Source organism: Heterocephalus glaber, unplaced genomic scaffold, assembly GCF_053883595.1.
Source record: "Heterocephalus glaber isolate CG9 unplaced genomic scaffold, H.glaber_assembly_v1.0 deba00001673, whole genome shotgun sequence".
Classification (NCBI taxonomy): Eukaryota; Metazoa; Chordata; class Mammalia; order Rodentia; family Bathyergidae; genus Heterocephalus; species Heterocephalus glaber.
In genome coordinates this window covers 17,992,817-18,012,155 of record NW_028258410.1, presented here as the reverse complement: position 1 = coordinate 18,012,155, position 19,339 = coordinate 17,992,817, and the positions used below count along the sequence as shown (strand labels likewise).

Here is a 19,339-nt window from a genome sequence, read left to right as displayed (position 1 = left end):
CAGTCCTGCTTTGCTTGGTTGCTCGTTCCCAGCTGCTATGGCAGGGCCTGGATCAGCAGAGGGGCACTGGAAACCTATATCTGCCGCAAAGTTTCCCACAGGGGATGTTTCTCTGCCCAGCGCTGCCTCCGTGGCTGGCGAAATGTCAGGTTTCTCTACCACTGGGCCGTTTCACTGAAGGCAGTTCTCCACCTCACCCTGGCCCCAGAAACTCCTGTGCCCACCAACATCAGAAGTGATATTTAAAAAAAAAAAAAAAAAAAAAAAAAAAAGAAGTGATTTTTTTTTTTTTTTAGTCAAGTGTGTAGCTCAAGGCTTTGGGTTAAGTGCTAAAAGCTCCCAGCTGCACCCTCTGGAGGCCCTCCTTGGCGGAGCAGCACTGCCTGGCCTGGATGAGCCAAGCGGTCAGCACTGTGGCAGTCAGGTAAGGCAGGTGAGGCCCCGTCAGGCAAGGACAAAGATACACCCTGCTTCCCGGCCCCCACTTTTATTTAATGTTTAGGTGTTTTATTCACTATGGTGGCATTGTTTAAATTTGTTAAAATAATGCACTAAAATATCATTTATCTTGATAACTGAGTTTTCTGGTTTGCCCTGAAATTTTGTACTGGGACAAGTGCCTCATGCACCTCACCCTCGTCCTTGCCCTGTGCAGAGCAGGGCCTGGGCCTCTGTATGCTGTGCCGGCCCCGCCAAGCTAAGTCCACAATGGGGCATGGCCCTGTGACCTAGGAACCTTGGAGGGCCTGTTGCTCTGTTTCCGCTACAGCAGGGGCTTCCACACAAAGCTGTATGGAGCTACCTACCTGTGACAGGGTTAAAATCGAGGCCTCATTCGTGTGGGGGCAAGGAATTATGCCCCTATTAATTGCAGCTGCTCTTGTTTGGATGTCTGGGCTTTCTGCATCAGTTCCAAGAACAATGGTTCCCTTGCTAGAAAGGGGCAGAAAAGCCTCAATCTAAAAGCTGATTGTGGTTCTAGAAGCAGCTTGTAAGGTGTCTGGAGTCTCCCTGTTTCTTTTCTTTTTTTCTTTTTGCTATATGGGGGTTTGAACCCAGAACTGTGGACATGCTAGGTAAGTGCTCGATTACTGAGCTACATCCACAGCCCTTTTTAAAGTTTTATTTTGAGACAGGGTCTTGCTAAGTTGCTCAGGCTGGCCTTAAGCTATGGATTCCCCTGCCTCAGCCTCCTTCTTAGCTGGGATCATAGGTATGTGCCACCCTGTCTGGCCTTCCAGTTGGTTTTTTTTTTTTTGGTACTGGGGATCAAACTCAGGACCTTGCACTTGCGAGGCAGGCCCCAGAACCACTGAGCTAAACCCCCGGCCCTTCCTGTTTCATAACTAAGGTCAAGGGCCCCTGAGCCCACAGCACTGTGAGCCCAGCCCTTTTGCTCCTAGGTGAGGTCTTGGTGTCCAGTCTGTGCCTTAGCCTTGGTCACCAGGACAGAGCATAATTTGCAAGATGAGACCACAAGTCCTGACCACTGTGTCCAGGCCTCCGTCCTCAGCCTGGGGGACAAGGAGCCTTCCCTCCGGGCGCTGCCCCACCCAGGGCTCCCTCCTCCATTCCAAGTGGCATTTGCTATTTCACTCCCTGAGTTGTACAGTGCTGCATTCCATGCTGACTGCTTAGCATTTTCAATTGCCTCTGATTCTCAGCCACTTTCAAGGGGGAAAAGGTCATTCCATAAACCTGAGGTGCTAGTGTGACGATGGCAGTGCTGGATCGCTATGACACCCTCTGCGCTGGGGACAGGGGAGGGGAGAGCTAATTAATCGGAAATCTTACTTTGCAGGCGAGAGTCACTGGAAGCAGGTGTCAGGGGGCCTTTAACGAGGCCCTCGTGACTCGGATGGTATTTTCACTCCGTCTCACCGTGAGTCTACCGTGCTGACAGCTGTGCCTCCCCGGGAAGGGGAGAGAGAGGGACGTGGACCCCTTTTGGAGGACCCAGCCTCTAAAACTAATGGCTTCCCGAACTCCAGCCCTGTCTCGTTTTCCTTCATTTGTTCATTTTGTGCAGTGAGCGTGCATTGAGCACCTACTAGGCACCAGCCCCGAGTGACGTGCTGGGAGTTAATGAGGAGTCCTGCTGCTGGGGCCCTGCCAGGCTAGACCGGCCTGCTCACTCAGGAGATGGACGGGCGCTAATAGACGAGAGTGGACTGCGGCAATCCCGGCGGATGAAGACCAAGCAGGGTAGGGAGAGCCTGGTGGCGGTGGCGGTGTGGGCTTTGGAGGAGTGGCTCTCTGGAGAGGACGGGAAGAAGCCAGCCACTCAGTGCTCTGCAGGAGGAGCATTCCTGACGGAGGTGGGAGAGGAGCTGGAGAGGAGCTGGAGAGGAGGGCAGCGCCACAGTCCGGGTGCTCGGCTTTATTGTGGCGGTAAAGCGCGGCCCTCAGGACCCGGATGGGGCCCTTGGCACAGTGCTTCTAAGTTGTGTTTCCCTTGCCGGGTGGGCGAGGTGGGGGCCGAGGCACGGACAAGGGGCGTGGGACGAAGAAAGTGAGGGACAAGCTCGCGAGTGGGACGTGGGTGCCGGACACAGCGGGAGGACTCCGGGCTGGCCTGGGTACGGGCATCTGCGTGCCCTGCTGTCGGGGCGCGGGGCGGCTCGGGGTGCCCTGTAGGTCTTTGGGGCACAGGGGGCCTCTGGGGGCTTTTGTGCGCCTCTCAGACTGTCTGGGAGCGGCAGCCCCATGGTGGGTGTAGATTTCGATTGGGGCAAGCGGTGTGAAGCCTTTTTTCTAGTATTAAATAAACTCAGAGTAGAAGAACAATGCGTACTGTTATTTAAAGATACAAGGAAGTGATTTTACCTTTGAAGTCAGCTGTGCTGAGGGGCTCTTTGGTGTCCTTTGGATGCCTTGAGGGAAGGTTTGAGAAACAGGCCTTGAGGTGTAAAGGAGAACAGAGGATGGGAAAGAAGGAAGAAGACTGGGAAGAGGGCCAGGGAGTGAAGCAGAAGCGAGAAAGGGAAAGTGCCTTTTCTGGGAGTTTCTTAAAGGTCTGTGGTCCTCCTCTTCCTCCCACCCAGAGGGCCCCAGCGGCCCCAGCCACAAGCCCTCCCGTTGTTCCTCTTCTCAGAGGGCCCTTGTATGGAGGCCATTTCCTTTCCTTCGCCCGCCTCCTTCCCCAGGACACGGTCCACACTACAGACACGCGTAGCTGCTGTATTTTTCTCCAAGCAGGCTTCACTGGGTGGGCTATTTACACGCGAGCAGCATAAGCCCTTGCCGTGCTGAGGGGAACAGACACCGGGCTGGGGTGGGCGGGGAAAGCAGCCATGGCTGGGCACTGGGCTTCCCAGCTTGCCTTTCCCTTCTGGACCCCTGCGATGGTGTGGCGATGTCCCTCCTGTGGGTGGCTCTGGGCCGTGCTCAGAAGCGGCATGTCCCTTCGGAGCCTCCCATGGCAGATGGCAGCAGTGTCAAGCCACGGGTGGCAGGCAGGGTGGGGGGTGTCCTTTGGGTTCAGTTTTTGTCTCTGGTGTCCGAGGAAGCACTTCCGAACAAGATGTCACTGTCCTGGGACATGTCGCTCAGCTGCGACTTGGTTTTGATGAGGAACTGGGCCCTGCGGAACATGACCCGCTCCTGCTCCTGCTTGAGCTCCAGGTAGGAGCGGGAGAAGGTGTGGAAGATGGAGGTCACCGGGAAGGCCATGAGCAGGATGCCGCTGAGGATGCTGCTGAGCGCCACCACCTGGCCCGGGGTGCTCCGGGGCACCATGTCCCCGTAGCCCACAGTTGTCATGGTGATGACGGCCCACCAGTAGCAGGCGGGGATGCTGGTGAACTCGGGGCTGTCTGCCATCTCATTCTCGATGACATAGAGGAGGGGTGCGAAGAGGGCGATGGCCACGCACAGGAAGAGCAGCAGCAGGCCGAACTCACGGGTGCAGCGGCGGGCCGTGAGCCCCAGCGTCTGCAGCCCCAGCGAGTGGCGGGCCAGCCGCATCACGTACAGGATGCGCAGTGCCCGCAGCACTCGGAGCACCAGCCCCACCTTGTCCAGGTAGCTGTTGCCCGAGCTGGGCTTTCGGCGGCCTGAGGCGGCGCCATCCACCATCAGGGTGACATAGTAGGGCAGAATGGCCACCAGGTCGATGAGCGTCAGCGGGCTCCGCAGGAAAGCGAACTTGCTGGGTGCTTGGATGAAACGCAGGAGGAACTCAAGGGAAAACCAGCCCACACACACCGACTCCACGATGAAGACGTTGTGGCACATCTGGGAACACTGGCCCTGGGGGAGAGGGAGCCGTCAGTGGTATCCCCAGCAGGCAGCTCTGCCCTGGGTAGGGGCTGGGCTCCGGGTGGGAAAAGGACCTAGGCCCGGTCCACCTGCCTTGTCCTGTGGCCAGGGCTCCTCTCTCTAGAGATGTCCATTCCCAGGCCATCAAAAACCACACCTGTACTGGCTGCTCACCTCTCCCTCCAAATGCCCTGACCTCCAACTGCCTCTCTGATGTCGGGTGCAGGCATCTGCCAGGGCCTCAACTTGGCACGTTCACAATGGGGCGCCTGCTTCTCTCTCCCAACTCGCCTGTGGCCGCCCCTCCTTAGCTATTGCCAGTCCCATTTTTCAACTGCCCGGCCTCATCCCTACTCCGTCTCCTGCCTTACACACAATCTGCAGGGCTTTTCACTGGCTCTTCACAGAAAACAATGCTAGAAGCAAGCGGCTCCGGTCTCTCCCCCGGCTCCTGCGTGGGTGCACTCACCCCTACAGCCTGTTTTCTCACATAGAGGGCCCCCAGACCATCGACAAGGTCCCATCCTTCCTCTGCGGGGGACCTTCCATGGCTCAGCGAACAAGTGGGGTGCTCCACAGTGCACACGGCCTTTCCAGCGGTCCATCCATCTGCCCGTCTGTCCTTCCACTCCTCCCTTCCCTCTGACTTCCTTGCTCTCCCCTCCCCTCCTCGATCACCTGCTCCACCTCACAGCCCTCCGGGTCGCTCCCCTAACTCTCCAGCCCAGCCCTCAGCTCCACCCGACTCTGCCTTCCCCTCCTCCAGCTCTGCGCCTCCAGTCACCCCCACTCAGGGAGACCTTCTTGACCCTTTTTCTTTAAGAACCCCTCCTTTCCTTGAACCCTCCCCCTTTATTCTGTTCTATTTCTTGAGAGCTCATCATATTTTCCTGGGCTCTGCAAGTTACCTGTTTCTCACGCTTACTGTCTGTCTCCACCTCCCAGCTCCTCACCAGCTGCCCCGGCACACAGGGCAGCCTACAAGCCACATTCACTGCCTGGACCCCACTGCAGCCCCGACACACGGCAGGTGTCTGACACATGGCTTTAGAGAGATGAAGAGAAGAGGTTTAGACTGGAGCTTAGAAGTGTGTGTGTTACTCTCAGAACCATGAGGGACCAGGCAGGCAAAGAAGTGGGGAGACGGGGGGAGGGAGAGACCCCACTGGAGAGCCCCTAACTTTGCCCTAGAGGAATTCAGGTTAAGGCTGCTTGAAGAAGCTTTTAAGAGAAGCTGGAAATCTGCAGTTTTATGTGAAATCCCTGGTGATAACTGTTGGTTAAATAGATAATATGTTGATTCAAGTGCTGGTGATAAAATGCAAGACAGAGAAAACATAGCATGGGCCAGGAAACGCAGCCTCGCACTGGATCTGGCACGTGGGCTGCCAGCCTCTCCACTGGTCTGCAGCATGACTGGACAGCAGGCTGCTCTCCGGGGGCTTGGACCGCAGCCTTAAAGCAGCCTTTGGCATCGAGGAAAAGCACAAATGGCCCTGCCAGCAGCCTCCTGTAGGCTCTTGGGCACGGTTGGGCTCCATGATCCGCCTCTAGGAGGTCTCTCAAGGAATGTGCTAGACAGAGGCCGGAGAAGTGAATGATTACCTGGGGCTTTGATGTCAAAAGCTTTCCAGGACTGCACGCCCTGAGTAGCTCTAGACACCCATGGGCCTCTCATAGAGTTCTCTCGTCAGGTGCCCGTACTTATGGTCATGGGGGGTGGTCATTACCCCACCCAGCCCCAGTAGACCGGAAGCTGGCTGAGGTTGAAGGACTTGTCCTGGTCTCCCTGCCTCCCCTGCAGTGCCTGCACACAGAAGGGACTTACTGTGCACACAAGGACCAAGTGAACAATGAATCCTACTGGCACCAAATGAGGCCAAAAAGCAACAAAGTTGATTGAATCATATAAAAGGCCAGGAATTATTATTAAGAAGCAGTATGAGGGCCGGGGGTGTAGCTCAGTCCAGAGCACTTGCTAAGCATGCACAGTGCCCTGAGTTCCATCTCTAGCACTAAAAAAAGAAAAAAAAAAGGAAGAAGGAAAGAATCTGTACGAAGTCCCTGGACTGCCAGACAGATGTCATAGGGAGTGTGCTTGCTCCTTGGGCAGCAGGTGTGTGTGAATCCTTACAGCCAGTGCTTCCCACACACACATATGTGCCAGGCACTATTCCAGTCACCTCACACAGGCTCCAGCTCACAACACTGCTCCGCCCCCCTGACAGGGGAGATACAGACACACAGACAGGCCTAGAAACGTGCCCGATTACACAGTCCCTGGCTCTTGCCTTGCCCCCGGCTCATCAAATGTTAATTTTGTTGGTCGAGTGCTGTTTTCTTAATATCCTTTTAAAAATTCAAAGTCTAAAAATGGTGCCAGCAAATCTCTGTAGGTTATAAATGCAACAGCCATTGCTACCTCCTCCATAATATCCACAAGTGGGAAGTCTCACATGGAGAGCACCCCCAATGCCAGGTCCAGGTGGATACGAAATGGGGAGTATATACAGGTGCTCAATAAACTCGGGCTGCTATGATATCTATCTACAGTTCACACTGCATACCTAGTTCTCAAAAGTCTATACAATTTGTCCCCGTCTGAGACTTTCTGGTTTTTCTTACAACTTGCTTCAAGTGGGCTGGGGATTTAGCTCAGTGGTTCCGCCACCTGCCTCGCAAGCGCAAGGATCTGAGTTCGATCCCCCGTACAAAAAAAACCAAAAACCAAAAAAAAAAAACCTGCTTCAAGGGGCCACATCTCAAAGAACCAGGGGTCTAATACATAATGAGCCTGAACGAGGGGGATGTATCCCCTATGGAATCAGCTCCCTGCTAAGGCTGTCAAACAGGATTGCAGGCCAGGGGATGAGCTTGTGCTTGCTGAGCAAATACTCTTGCACCGAGCTACATACTGAGCCCTGACCTTATAATTGTAAGAGGAACTTAGAGTATGCATTTTTAAATGGAAAGCTTTTTTTTGTGTGGTACTGGGATTGAACTTGGGATCTTCATCTGAGCTACATCTGCAGCCCTTTTTCATTTTTAAGTTTTGAGACAAGGCCTTGCTAAGTGGCTGAGATGTCCATGCTGGCTTTGAACGTGCCATCCTTCTGCCTTAGTCTCCCAGACTCCTGGGAGGATCACATGCAGCACCACACCCAGCTAGCACTTTACATTTAAATGCTGGCAGCCAAGGCAGCGGTTGGGAAGAGGTGTGTAGGCCAATGACAGACTTCTGTGGGTCATACTGGGTCCCCAGGCTGCCACGGGGATGTGCATTTCCATGTTTAAGAGCAGGCTGTGGATTCAGTCAACCCGGGCTTGGCAAGCTGCAATGCCTGCCTTAGTGTCCTCCTCTGCTGAGTGGGCATGACAGCGCCTCCCCCAAAGGGTTACCACAGGATTTCGGGGAGAAGATAAAACGGAGGCAGAGCAGCAGCCCAACTTGGGCTCCGGTGACTGATGAGTACCGGGAGCCTCAGGCTGGAGCGCACAGGCATGTCAGGGCTGCAGTCAATACATGCTTTGTTTCTTGCAGACAGGCTCCCATCCAGGGACAAACACACACCTATCATAAAAATCATTTTCCAGACCCAGGAAGTGTGTCTGGGCTATAATTATGCAGGGGAATTAGGAAGGCCAAGAAAAGATTGGAGTTGGTGAGAGGAACACTGATGACAGGCACCGTGCTCAGCTCATCACCCGTGCATTGGCCGACAGCGGCAGGCGGCCTCCTCCACTCAGCACGGGGTCCTGGGGAGGTGGGGGACAGCGGGGCCCAGGACAGTCACATGGTAACAGGGTGGAGGGCAATACGCATACAGTCACACTAACAGCCTGGTGTCAGGAGGGCCGCGAGTGCTACTCGGCTGCCTGCAGTCAGGGAAGGCTTCCCGCAGGTGGCGGTGGGGGGCGGGCTGAGGGGCGTGGAGGGGGAGCGAGCATCAGACCCTTCCCCCGCCACAGCCAGGCTCTTACCTGCTCCTCCTCCTCCCTCAGGCTGGGCAAGGTGCTGACCGAGAGGTTGACAGCAGTGACGGTGACAAAGAGCACCGACAGGCAAGCGAACACCTTGCCCGGCAGCCCCGAGTGAGGCCGCTCCACCATGTCGCGCAGTCTCCGCATGCAGCGGCTCAGGCGGCCCTCGCCTGACTCAGGGCCGTCGCTGTCTCGGGCCTCGCTGTCCAGCGCGTCCTCCTCATCCTCGCGCTCCACCATCTCGGCGAACTCCTCGATCTTCTGCAGGTAGCGGCGCTTGCAGCAGCGGTCCAGGTGGTCCTCGGCGATGCCCCAGTACAGCAGCTCCTCCTGGAAGGACAGCGCGCACATCTCCCGGAGCAGCCGCAGCTTCCCGGCGCGCAGGAAGGTGAGGATGGTGCCGAAGGCCCCGGGGTTTCGGTCGAAGAAGAACTCGTTGCAGGTCACATCATAGTCATCGCACACGTTGAGGATGTCGTCGAAGTTGGTGCAGGCCTTGAGCTGGCCCAGCCGTGTCATGGGGAACTCGTCCAGCGTGGTCCAGGGGAGCGAGTACTTGATGCCTCCCACGTTGATGATGATCTGTCGGCGGCGGTCCCCGGGACCCGGGCTGCCGGGGTGCGGGGCGTCCTGCGGACGCAGCCGCTGGGCGCGGCGGTAGAACACGCCCTTGAGCGCCTGGCTCTGTGGGAAGAAGGCCGGGTGGAAGGAGGCGTCCGACGTGCAGCTCAGGGCGCTGTAGTCATAGTCTGAATTGTCTCCCGGTAACAGGGTCATTTTGGGCCTTTACATCCCTCTGCGGCCTGGAGGGAGAAGGAGGGAAAGACTCTCGGTGAGCCCCTTGGATCCGCGCAATACTCCCTGCCCTGGGCTGAGGTCTGTGCCGCACCCCTGCGGCCCCAGGTTGAAGCCTGAACCTCCAGTGTGATGGGATTAGCAGGTGCAGGCTTTGGGACGTGGCTAAGGTGAAGGAGGACAGAAGAGTGGAGCCCCGGGTGGAGACTTGTGTCCCTAGAAGAGGAAGGGACTCTGAGTTTTGTATGGCCTCCCGAGGACAGTGAGAAATTGGGAGACCGAAACCCCAAAGAGCTTCCTTTCCAGACCCCAGTCTGCTGACTCCAGCTCTCCAACTTCCACGCTTCAGAACCATGAGAAATACATGCCTTTGGTTTCAGGCACCCTGGCTAACACTTTGTGACTAAGAAGACCTTGACCTAATAGTCAGCATAGCAACAGTATCCCTCAGCATCTCCTCATTATACAACCCTGTTCCTATCTCATTTATGCCAGGAAGTGCTGAGCAGGTGGTGCTTTAGGCACCGGGTTGCAGCAGTTCTGACTCAGGTGAGTCCCCACCTCCAAGCGCTGACAACCAGTGGTCCCTCCTGCCATCCCTGCGGTTATTTACTTAACACTGTACTTTAAATGCACCCAACTTTCTTCTTTCTTGCTTCCTCTCTCTCTCTCTCTTGAATTCATTTAGCTTGGAAAGGCACGTTAGTATAGACCAGTGGTTCTTAACTAGGGCTAAGTGTTTTCCCTTGGGACACACGGCAATGCTTGGAGGCACTTTTGATTTTCCTGACCAGAAAATGCCAGTCGTCAAGTGGGTAGAGGCCAGGGATGCTGCTGAATGTCCTAGAGCACATGACAGCCCTCCACAGCAGAATTAGCTGGTCCCAAACATTCTCGATGCTGAGGTGGAAAAGCCTTGGCACAGGAGCGATACACATAAGTTTTAGTCATACACCCTGGGAGAGTTGCATAAATGCCATTTCTTTCTATTTGCTCAGTATAAAATGGGTATAGATAGCCATGTGACTCATTTCACAGGGTTACTGAGAGCACTAAGTGGATCATAGCCCCATGGGCACTAAACACAGTGCCGGGACCTGGAGGGTACTCAGGAATGGTGTTCACTATTGCTGTTAGGGTTCCTCTTAAAAGGGCACCTGGCATTGTTGCCATTAATGGGGAACAGCTGTCACTTGCCATAACAGCAGGCAGTGGACAAAGAAACACGTAATTATTAGGACAATGTCTTGTTTGCCCAGGCATTAGCAGATGTCACCTTGAGACTCATGGGGTGAACTGGACAGCCGTGCTTGTCCCCGTGGGAATCCTCCTCCAGCTCTTCCCGTGAACCCCACTGCTCTCCCCCTTCCAGTGGTGCATCATCTTTGGACCCTCACCACCCACTTTCAGAATGATCTGTGTGTGAGCTGGCTCCTTTGTTAGATTTCATGCTCCCTGGGGAGTACAGTGCCTCACTCATCTGAATCCCAGAGCACAGCGATGCACTGAGTGAGTGCACTTCCTGTTGATGAGGCCTATGGCATGAGTGCACTTCTGGGAAACTGAGGTCAAAATATCGGTCTTGTGGATGCCTTTCTTCTCAATCCCCAAAGATAAGGGTTTGCGGTACTGGAAAGTGATGGCAGATTCATTACCAGCTCCCGGGCTGAGTTTGGTTAATGAATATTTTGCTTGGCTGAAGTTTCTGAAAATTGAGAAATTTTTCATATAAAAATCCATGTTCTTGGCTCCTCTTGAAAAATCAGAATATGTGGCAACACTAGGCCCCAATTCCAACTGAGAAGTGGCTGCCCCCTTTGGGCCGGGCCCGCAAGCTCCAATCCACCACATCCTCACTCCTCCCTATTGGTTTTCTTACACCCACTCTACCTCATTCATCTGTCTTCCCTCTTGGCCCTTAGGATGATGCATAGAAAAGTAGTAAGAGCCAAATACTTTGCTTTTTAAACTGACCACCCCCTCCCTGTAGCTCACCCCCTAGTGGAAACAAATAGTAGTGCCCATGTTTATGGATTTCCAAATGGCAACCCACTTCTAATCCTGAGTGGCAACAGGTGGCCAGGGACATGTCTGGGACACACACACACTCACACACACACTCCTGCAGGGATGGGAAACTTCACGGGCACCCAGGGTGGGGGAAGAGTTCCCACTTGAAGGGGGATCTTTCCTAACAAGAAGGTGTCACATTCCACTCATCTTTGGGAAAGCTAGTTCACAGATCAAGATTTGGAAAACTGGGGTACACTTGTGTTTGAAATAAAAATGATTGGGTTTTAGAGTATTGAGTGTTTTTCACTTCACCTAAAATTGGAACCCATCTCCCAAGGCAAAGCCTGCCAGCATCCCTCGGAAGCGTGGGAATAATCCCTCTTAGGCATTTCACTGAGTGATACCGCTTTTCAGTTCTGCTGCTTTAGCGTTGCCACCAAAGACAAGACGAAAAATAATATTCTGTTTGGCAAGAGATAGAAGTAAAGGAACATTCTTCTTCCCTCAAGTCCCAGAGGGCTCTTGTCATGAACCCCTAGCCTGTAATCACCTCTTCTCTCCAGGAATCTCTTCTTTCTACCTCCCCGAGGGCCAGCAACTCCTCGCTTCTCTCCCTCACACCTGTCTCTGCTGTCTTTCCTGTGCAGAGTTCCCGTTCTGGCAGCTTGGACTCAAGGGATGGTAGCAGGCACTGCAAGGACAGTTCCCTCCAAGCCAGAGGCCCCAGAAGGGTCACAGGCTGGAATGTGCTAAATACAGAACGGGCACATTTCTCCCTGGCCTCGAGTCTTGCCAATACCCAATCTGATTGTGTGGGTGGACGGCTTGGCATCTCTAGACTCTAGAGAGTCAAGTTTATCAGTCAAACAGGGCCTAAAGCCCATGGGGCAATAATGTCCCTCCTCACCCAGCCTGATCTCCACCCCAGAAGCTAGGCCTGTCCTTCTCTCTAGGTCTACCCCATGGTGGGCTCTCATGGTTTTGCCTCGGAGAACTACGGCTGATCGGACACATGGGTGGAGGATGCTGCTTGGAAAAGAGGCTGTGTGGGTGGAGGTGAGGAAGTCCTGTGGGTGCTACCATTCATTCATTCATTCATTCATTCATTCATTCATTCCTCAACACCCCCACACGCTGGAGGCTGTGCTGGCTCTGGGGACACAGAGAGGGTGAGACAGATCCCGACCCTGTACTTGTGGAGTTGACAGTCTCCAAATAAGTACACCAGTGCCTGCTGGTTGTAGTGAGTGCTGTGATGGAACAGTGCAAGGTGACAGATGGAGAATGACACAGGGTGGGGCAATATGAGCCGCAGGCATCAGGCTGCGCTTCTCTCGGAGGAGGGGACACGGGGCCGAGCCTCCTGGAGGGGAAGGAGCTACCCTGCGCATGCTGGGGGTGGGTGTTGCCAGGCAGAAGGAGCAGCAAGAGCTTGTTCCCTGACTTGAGAGGGGTTTGGGTGGGAAAGACCAGAGAGAAGGCGGAGGGGCTGGCCGAGTGAGGGCGGAAGGTGGGAGGAGATGCTCTTGGTCATCAGCTGGTTCCTCGGTAAGGAGCGGGCTTTGTTCTGTGGGGTGGTGCTGTGTCAGGGGCTGACTGTGGCGTTGGGGGGCCACGCTGTAGGAGGTGGTAATCCAGTGCGTGTGGGGGGTGCAGAGACCTGAACTGCTTCGGGGTGAACTTTGGAGGAAGAGCCAGCAGCCCTTGCAGAGGAAAAGGGCTTATGATGAGGGGAGGAAAGAATGGGGTGATTCCAGCATGCCTCTTGCCAAGGCAGAGGTGAGGAAAGGGAGGGGAAGGGTTCTCCAGCACCTCCAGAGGGGGCACGGCTTTGCCACCCTGGTTTTAGCTCAGGCAGACCTCTGGCTTCCAGACCTGTGAGATTAGTTTGGGTTGTCTTAAGCCCCCCAGTTTGTGGCAACAGGAAATAAACAGAAGGGATGGTGGAGATAAAACTGGCTCACCTCCCTGGTCGGGGGACACCCCTGGTGACTACCCTACACTGAGGCAGAAGAGCCCACTGGCTTTGAAATCAGGAGACCTGGGCTCAAAGCCAGTTGCTCTGTGACTCTGGGCAAATTGTGGAGTTGGCTAAGATTCAGTTTTCTTGTCTGTAAAATGGGGATGAAAACAGTGAGTTACAGAGAGGACAAAAACAGATGAGAGTGATCCTGACACACAGTGAGCCCTCAGCAGATACCAGCTGTACTGCTATTAGCTGAGGAGAGTGTCCCCACCCACACCCACCAGCCAAGGGTGTTTGCCTCTGACCTGACCCCCGTCGATATGAACCCAGCATCATTTGCACCCAGAGCCCGGGGCTAGAGGGGTACAGTCTTGTGCTGCCCTCTGGGAAAGCCACAGTAGGCCTGAAAGAAATGAAGGATGTTGTTGCCCTAGCACCCAGGAATCCCCCTCCTGGGTCTGTTTCTCAGACCCAGGGCCACAGGGATTATGGCAGATGTTGTTGGTGATAAATGATTTGTACTCAAATCTTTGACTCAGGGTTTGGTTCTGGGGCATCAGATCTAAGCAAGAAGGTACAAGAATGTCATCCTGTGTTACTGTAGCACCAGGAGGTCCCTAGTGTCCATCTTTAGGGAGTGGCCAAGTGAGGCACAGTAGATGCAGATGGGGGATCCTGCAGATGGCTCAGGAAGTAGAAGCAACGAATGAAATGTAGGTTCAGCAATACATTTAGCTCTTGAAAATACAGAGCCGAGTGGAAGAAGAAACTTCATACGAAGGAGAACAAGCAAAGGCAGCCTAGCAGAGGTCAGGGAGGGAGAGGGCTATCAGGTTGATGGGTGGGTCACACAACTCAGATTAAAACAGTAAAAAGAAGGCACAAGGGGCTGGGCATTTAGCTTAGTGGTTTCGCCACCTGCTGTGCCAGCGCAAGGACCCGAGTTCGATCCCCAGTACCAAAAACAAAAAAACCCCAAACAACAACAACAACAAAAACAAAACAAAACAAGAAGGCACAAAACCTACCAAGCCCCCAGCTTCTGAAATGCCCCAGGTGCTCAGCGGAGACCTGGATCTCTGGGGTCGTCCCTAGATCTCCTCACTCAGAGTGCCTGTGGGGGCCCAGGAATCTGCATATTTGGTAGGTTCTGCTAGGGATTCCGATGACACTGAGGTGCCAGAGAGAAGGTACTGTGAATGCCCAGAGACCCCAGGGGCTGGAGGCACTGAAGCTGCTCTGGGCTGTGGCAGGGAACCCGGTTGCTCTCTGCCCTTGGGGCCCTGTGGGTCCCACTTCATTAGAGGAGTAGAAGCCCTTTGCTTGCAGAAACACCTTGCGCACAGGGGTCGCCTTGGTCAGACTGTTCTGTGCCAGTCCAGAACACCAAGGACACTCCCTGGCCGCCTTCTCCTCCTGGAAAGAGACAGGGCTCACAGCTATGACCCAGGCTGAGGGTACATTCCCAAAGGTCTGTGATCATTTAACAGGTAAAGAGTTCTCAGTGGCAGCCCCACCATGAGCTCAGCACATGACTGAGGGGCAGAGCGAGGGACCTGGAGGGCAGAATGGCATGGGACAAAGGTCCGTGCCGGACCTGGCTGGCCATGGCTGATGCTCCTGTGACAAAGCCTGCAGTCTGAGCTAGCCATCCACACACAGACTCTGGCCTTGGAGTAGTTTCCTGCTGTAGAAAATGAGGACAAATGCAAGCTTTGCAGCCTGTTCAGAGGGTTGGGTGGTGCAGGTTTGCTGCAGGTACCAGCAGCTCACCAGATCCCCATCGCAGGGCACATCCATCAAGGACACGGAAGGGTCCTGTGAGTGGATACGCTGATCCCAACTGCTACAATCCCTCTTGGGTCTCTTTCTAGGGTTTCAGTGAACTTTGGGCCTCTCTGGCCTCTGTGCCTCTGTCTTAGGCTGCTCAACCCTTCTGAGCAGGAGAGGGAATGCAGAGAGAGCAATTCGTCCTCAGTGTTGTAAACAGCAACAATTGGCCTCCCTTAACTGCATGTTCACTAAGTGCCTGGCACTGTGCTAAGCCTTAACTGCAAAGCCTGCATCCTTTCCTGAAAGGCAAGTGTTCCCCTTGATGCTCCCATTTTACAGATGAGTCTGAGAAGTAAAAACTCATGACTGGTGACAAAATAATGAAGTCAGTGTCAAACTAGCTCTATGAGACCCAAGCCGAGCTCCTGGGACTCCTGCATTCTATCCGGTTCCCTGTAAGGCAGGGTGGGCGTTGTCTCCACCACCTGCAGCGAGCCAGGGGCTGCTGTCTGCTTTCCATTTCTCTGGACAAGCTTTTGGAAAGTCTCTGGGGATAGGAGGTACCAGCAGCTCCTATGACTAGTGCAGCATCTTCATTCCTGTTCTGTATCTGCACCAGAGCAGAGTACAAAATCCACAGGATCCTTAGTTTTGTCAAACTCTGGGCTGCCACTGTGGCCTCTGGGGAGGGGACGTCACAAGGGAGGCAGAGTGGGAGGGACATGGGACCATGAGCTGAGCAGTGCAGGTGGCATCTGGGGCCCGGAAAGGCAAGGAATGGACACACCTTGATTTTAGTGAGACATATTTTGGACTTTTAACCTTCATAAACTGTTAGATGATAAATCTGTGATGCTCCACATCATGAAATTTGTGTTAATGTGTGGAAGTGGGAAACACAATCCCCAGGCAACTTTCTAGAAGAAAAGCATTTCTTTCCTGAGTTCCTTAGGCCTTAGTGTCTTTCTCTCACACAACACTTCTCAGCCCAGTCCGTTCCCCAGCTCCGAGGGGGGTTTGGGGGATCCTTCCATTTCTCCCTGCTGCTCTTCCCTTTGCCATGTGGGCTTCGATGTTTCATCTGTCAGGATTAGGGCTCCTGGCTGGGTCCACTTAGAGGCTGGTGGTGGTGGACTTTGCCCCGATTAACTAGTGGCCCAGGAGGGATTCAGCCATTAGGCTGGCACTGGTTCTGGCACCAGGACCACTGAGAGATGCGGCACCTACCAGTGTGGGAAATCTTTCTTAGCCATCTGCCCTCTGTTCTCCCCTAATCCAATCATCCCAGACCTCAGCCTTGCTTTCTGTGCCCAAGCAGAGTAGGTGCTGTGAGCTGGGCTCTTCCCTACATCCTCACTTGCCTCCAAATGACAAAAAATGTCAGCTCCTCCCCTACCCAGCTCAGCTGCTGGCAGAATAACACTAAATGCACATCTTTCTGTCTTACCAGGAGGTGTTCAGAGGCTGGAGCCAGAACACCTTTCTGATTGGCCTCTTTGTAGCTGGAGAGGTGGGATTGCAGATTTAGTAGACAAGCCGACTTGGGGGGTAGTGCGAACCTCCGGACATGGGAAGAGAGACGCCTGCTTACCAACTTCTGGAGGGAGGGAGAGCATGGCTGTGCCTGCCCTCTCTGCCTGGGGAAGTGCAGGTCGGAGATAAAAGTCACCATAGGGCAAGGGACAACCTTAGGCGCAATCCAGACCCCATCTGTGGTAAATTCACATCTTGTGCTGATTGTGTCCATCAAGTACAATCTGCTAGGTAATAAAAATGGCCAATAGTGATCGGTGCATGCAGACAGATTCTTTTTACTAATTCTGCTTAGAGAGGCTTTACTAGCCACTGTTTTCCACCCAAAGCTCTATTTCGGGGTTTAATGAATCAACTGAGAGTGGATTCTCCGACCCCTACTCCTCAGGCAACCGGAAATACCAGCTCTTTAGCCCAGGTTAGGAAGTGGATGCAGAGAAAGAACAGCCAAGACACCCCATGGGAGAAACCGCAGGATGGGCTCCTTAGGGTTCAGTGGCTTTGCCCTATACTCAGGATGTATCTCTGTGCCCTTCTGTCCCTGGGCAAAAGGGGCAGTGTTCTTTCCTCTAGCCAGAACTAGCTGTTTGGTGCGGAGTCCAAGGCAGCTCCCAGATCTGCCACCGGCCTGGGCACTCTCCACTCTCCGGGCACTCACAGCCTGGGTTCTCATCCTTGGGGGAAGAACCAAGGTTGTCTTGCTCCCAGCGCACTCACAGTTCCCCATGGGCTCAGAGTGTCCCACGACAGACCTCTTTCCACTGGAACTGGACTGGCTTACAGCATGCCAAATGACAGCAATCCTCAGGGGCCCAGGCTCACCTGGCTTCGCATCTTCCCCTTCTCTGCACCAGGCAGGTGCTGCTGCGGAGCTCCAAAAGCCAGAAGACAGGAAGAGCACCAGCCACGCCAGGCCCGAGACACCACCCTGGCCACGTGCCCACCCCACGGCCCCCAACTCCAGCAGTGCCACTGTTAAGTATGAGGCTCCTGTAGTGATGGGGTGAGGTCATGCATGTGGGGGTATCAAGTACTCCCTGGTGAATAAACCTCTGCTCAGATTCCTAGAGGCAGCGGCTCCCTCCCTCCTCCAGTGAATCAGACCAGTTTCTGCTCCCTGCTTTGCCTCCCCCTTCCCCTGTTCTTAGCAGAGGAAGGGTGTGTCTGTGCTGTCTCCCTCCTCTCATCCACCTGGGTAACTGGTGCCTGGCACCCTCGAAATGCTCAGGAATAGCAAATGCTCAAGAAACGCCTTGTGAATGGGTAGCTTAACTAGTAAGCCCTGTTGGTGGGCGCTGCATTCATCAGTGACATTAGATCAGCTGTTCACAATCCCCCCATCACCTTCCTTCCTTTTAGTCTACTTCCTTTCCAGGACCCCTCCTCCCCCATAAGCCAACCTTTCTATGCCCATGAGCTGCTGCAGCCGGCCACCCAAGCAGGCTGCGACCCATCAAGGGATGCCCTGAGTCTCGATCCCCACTTCCCCCTAACGGGCAGGAAGGCTGTCCCCATCCTGTTTTATCCCCAGCCCATCCCTCTCTTTCACTGTTCTCTCCCCAGCAGAGTACCTCAATAAATGTCTGTTGATTGAATGAATGAGTGAATGTTGCCTGCTTGGTATGTGGAGCTCCCGACAGTAGGTGCTCAGCCAATCTTTGTTCAGTCCATGAAGGAATCAATGAACTCTTTATCTTCCCCACCCAAAGACTCCAATCCATGCAGGCTGAGCCCATGCCAGTATGGAGCTCCTGGCGCTAAGGAGACCACCGCCTTCCCTATTGAGGCATGCAGTGAACTGTCCTATCCAAGCGTGGAGCACACAGTAGGCGCTCAATAAACGCCTGTTGAACTAATAGTTAATGAATGACTCAGTTAGGCCCGCTGGTGTGGGTGCTGCATTCTGTGCCCACCGATGGAGTGAATGAGCAAGCAAACGACGCCCCCTCCACTCCAACCTTCCCTTTACCCATGGACCGGGGAGGAGCAGAGCAACCTCCGCCCATGGTCAGGAAGCGCCCCTTCCCCGCCAGGGTCAAGGGCCGGGACATCCCGCACCTGGCCCTCCGAGACCCCGGGAGGAACCGAGCCCACTGCACCGCGGATGCGTGGCAAGCGCACTCCCTGCTGCCACCGCGGGTCCCCCGTCGCCCCGGCCTCCTCGCGGGCGGGTTTCGAGGCCCCGCCGGGGGGCCAGGGCTGCGGCCACGTGCGGCTCCCCGGCCCGAGTCTGCGGGCTCCGCGGCGTCCGGCCGGGCTGCGGCGCGCGAAGTTCCCACCTCAAGTTCCCGGCGCGGCGATCCCGCCTCGGAGTTGGCTCGGCCGCGGCTCGAGTCCCCCGGAGCCCAAGGGTGCAGGACGAGGGCGCGAGAGCGGGGCTGAAGCCGCGGGGGCGCCCGCTCGGGCTCCCGAGCCGCGGCCAAACTTCGGCCCCGGGGCCGGGCTCAGCTCCCGCGCGGACCCAGGGCCGCCCCGCCTCCGCCTCCAGGTCCCCGCCGGCTGCGAGTGCGCCGGGCGCGCGGCGAGGCGGGCGCGGAGGGAGGAGGCTGGGGGGCCGGGGGCGGGCCGGAGGGAGGGGCCTGCGCTCGGGGCGGGGAGGGCGGGCGCCGGCAGCGGGGCGCTGCGCGGGGAGGGCCTCGCCCCGTGGTGCCGCCCCTCGGCACCGCGCGCCGGGCGCTCAGCCTGGGGCGCGTACCTCAGCTCGGGGCTCGGGCCCGAGCACGCCCTCTGGGGCGTCGCTCCGCGCGGCACGAACCCTTGTCCAGCCGGGACAACGCGCGCGAGGACCCCAACCCGCCAGCCTGCCCGCGCTGTCCCTTCCCGGGCCTCCTGCTCCTCCCCCGCGCGCCGCAGCCCCTGCGCCTGCCGCATCGGCCTCTCAGGTCCCTTCGCTCCGCTGCCCCGGGGCTGCACAACCTCCGGCCGGTGCGCCAAGTCACGTGCTGTCTCCCGCGGTCCAAGTGCGGGTGGTCGCAGCCCCTGCACCAGTGCCCCAGGGTCTGCACAAGGCCTAACGTC

The 19,339-nt window shown here is 55.6% G+C and overlaps 1 protein-coding gene across 2 annotated transcripts; it reads right to left on the bottom strand.

Moving 5' to 3' along the window:
* Positions 1-1,878: 1,878 nt before the first annotated feature.
* Kcng1 (potassium voltage-gated channel modifier subfamily G member 1) lies at positions 1,879-18,832 on the bottom strand. 2 transcript variants are annotated; one of them, XM_004858045.4, is made up of 3 exons: positions 18,601-18,832; positions 8,242-9,044; positions 1,879-4,251 (listed from the first exon to the last, which is right to left on the bottom strand). In XM_004858045.4, exons 2-3 carry the CDS (start codon positions 9,016-9,018, stop codon positions 3,481-3,483), a joined length of 1,548 nt encoding a protein of 515 aa, XP_004858102.1. In that variant the 5' UTR covers positions 9,019-9,044; positions 18,601-18,832; the 3' UTR covers positions 1,879-3,480. The 2 variants fall into 2 exon arrangements, with proteins under 2 accessions (XP_004858102.1, XP_021094706.1); XM_021239047.2 differs by lacking the exon at positions 18,601-18,832 and adding an exon at positions 17,144-18,434.
* Positions 18,833-19,339: the final 507 nt, after the last annotated feature.

Excerpts from the sequence above, each read along its gene's own strand:
- Kcng1 (XM_004858045.4), bottom strand. The coding sequence starts at position 9,018 with ATGACCCTGTTACCGGGAGACAATTCAGACTATGACTACAGCGCCCTG. Across the intron at positions 4,252-8,241 it reads TGAGGGAGGAGGAGGAGCAG|GGCCAGTGTTCCCAGATGTG; the intron begins GTAAGAGCCTGG and ends CCTCTCCCCCAG.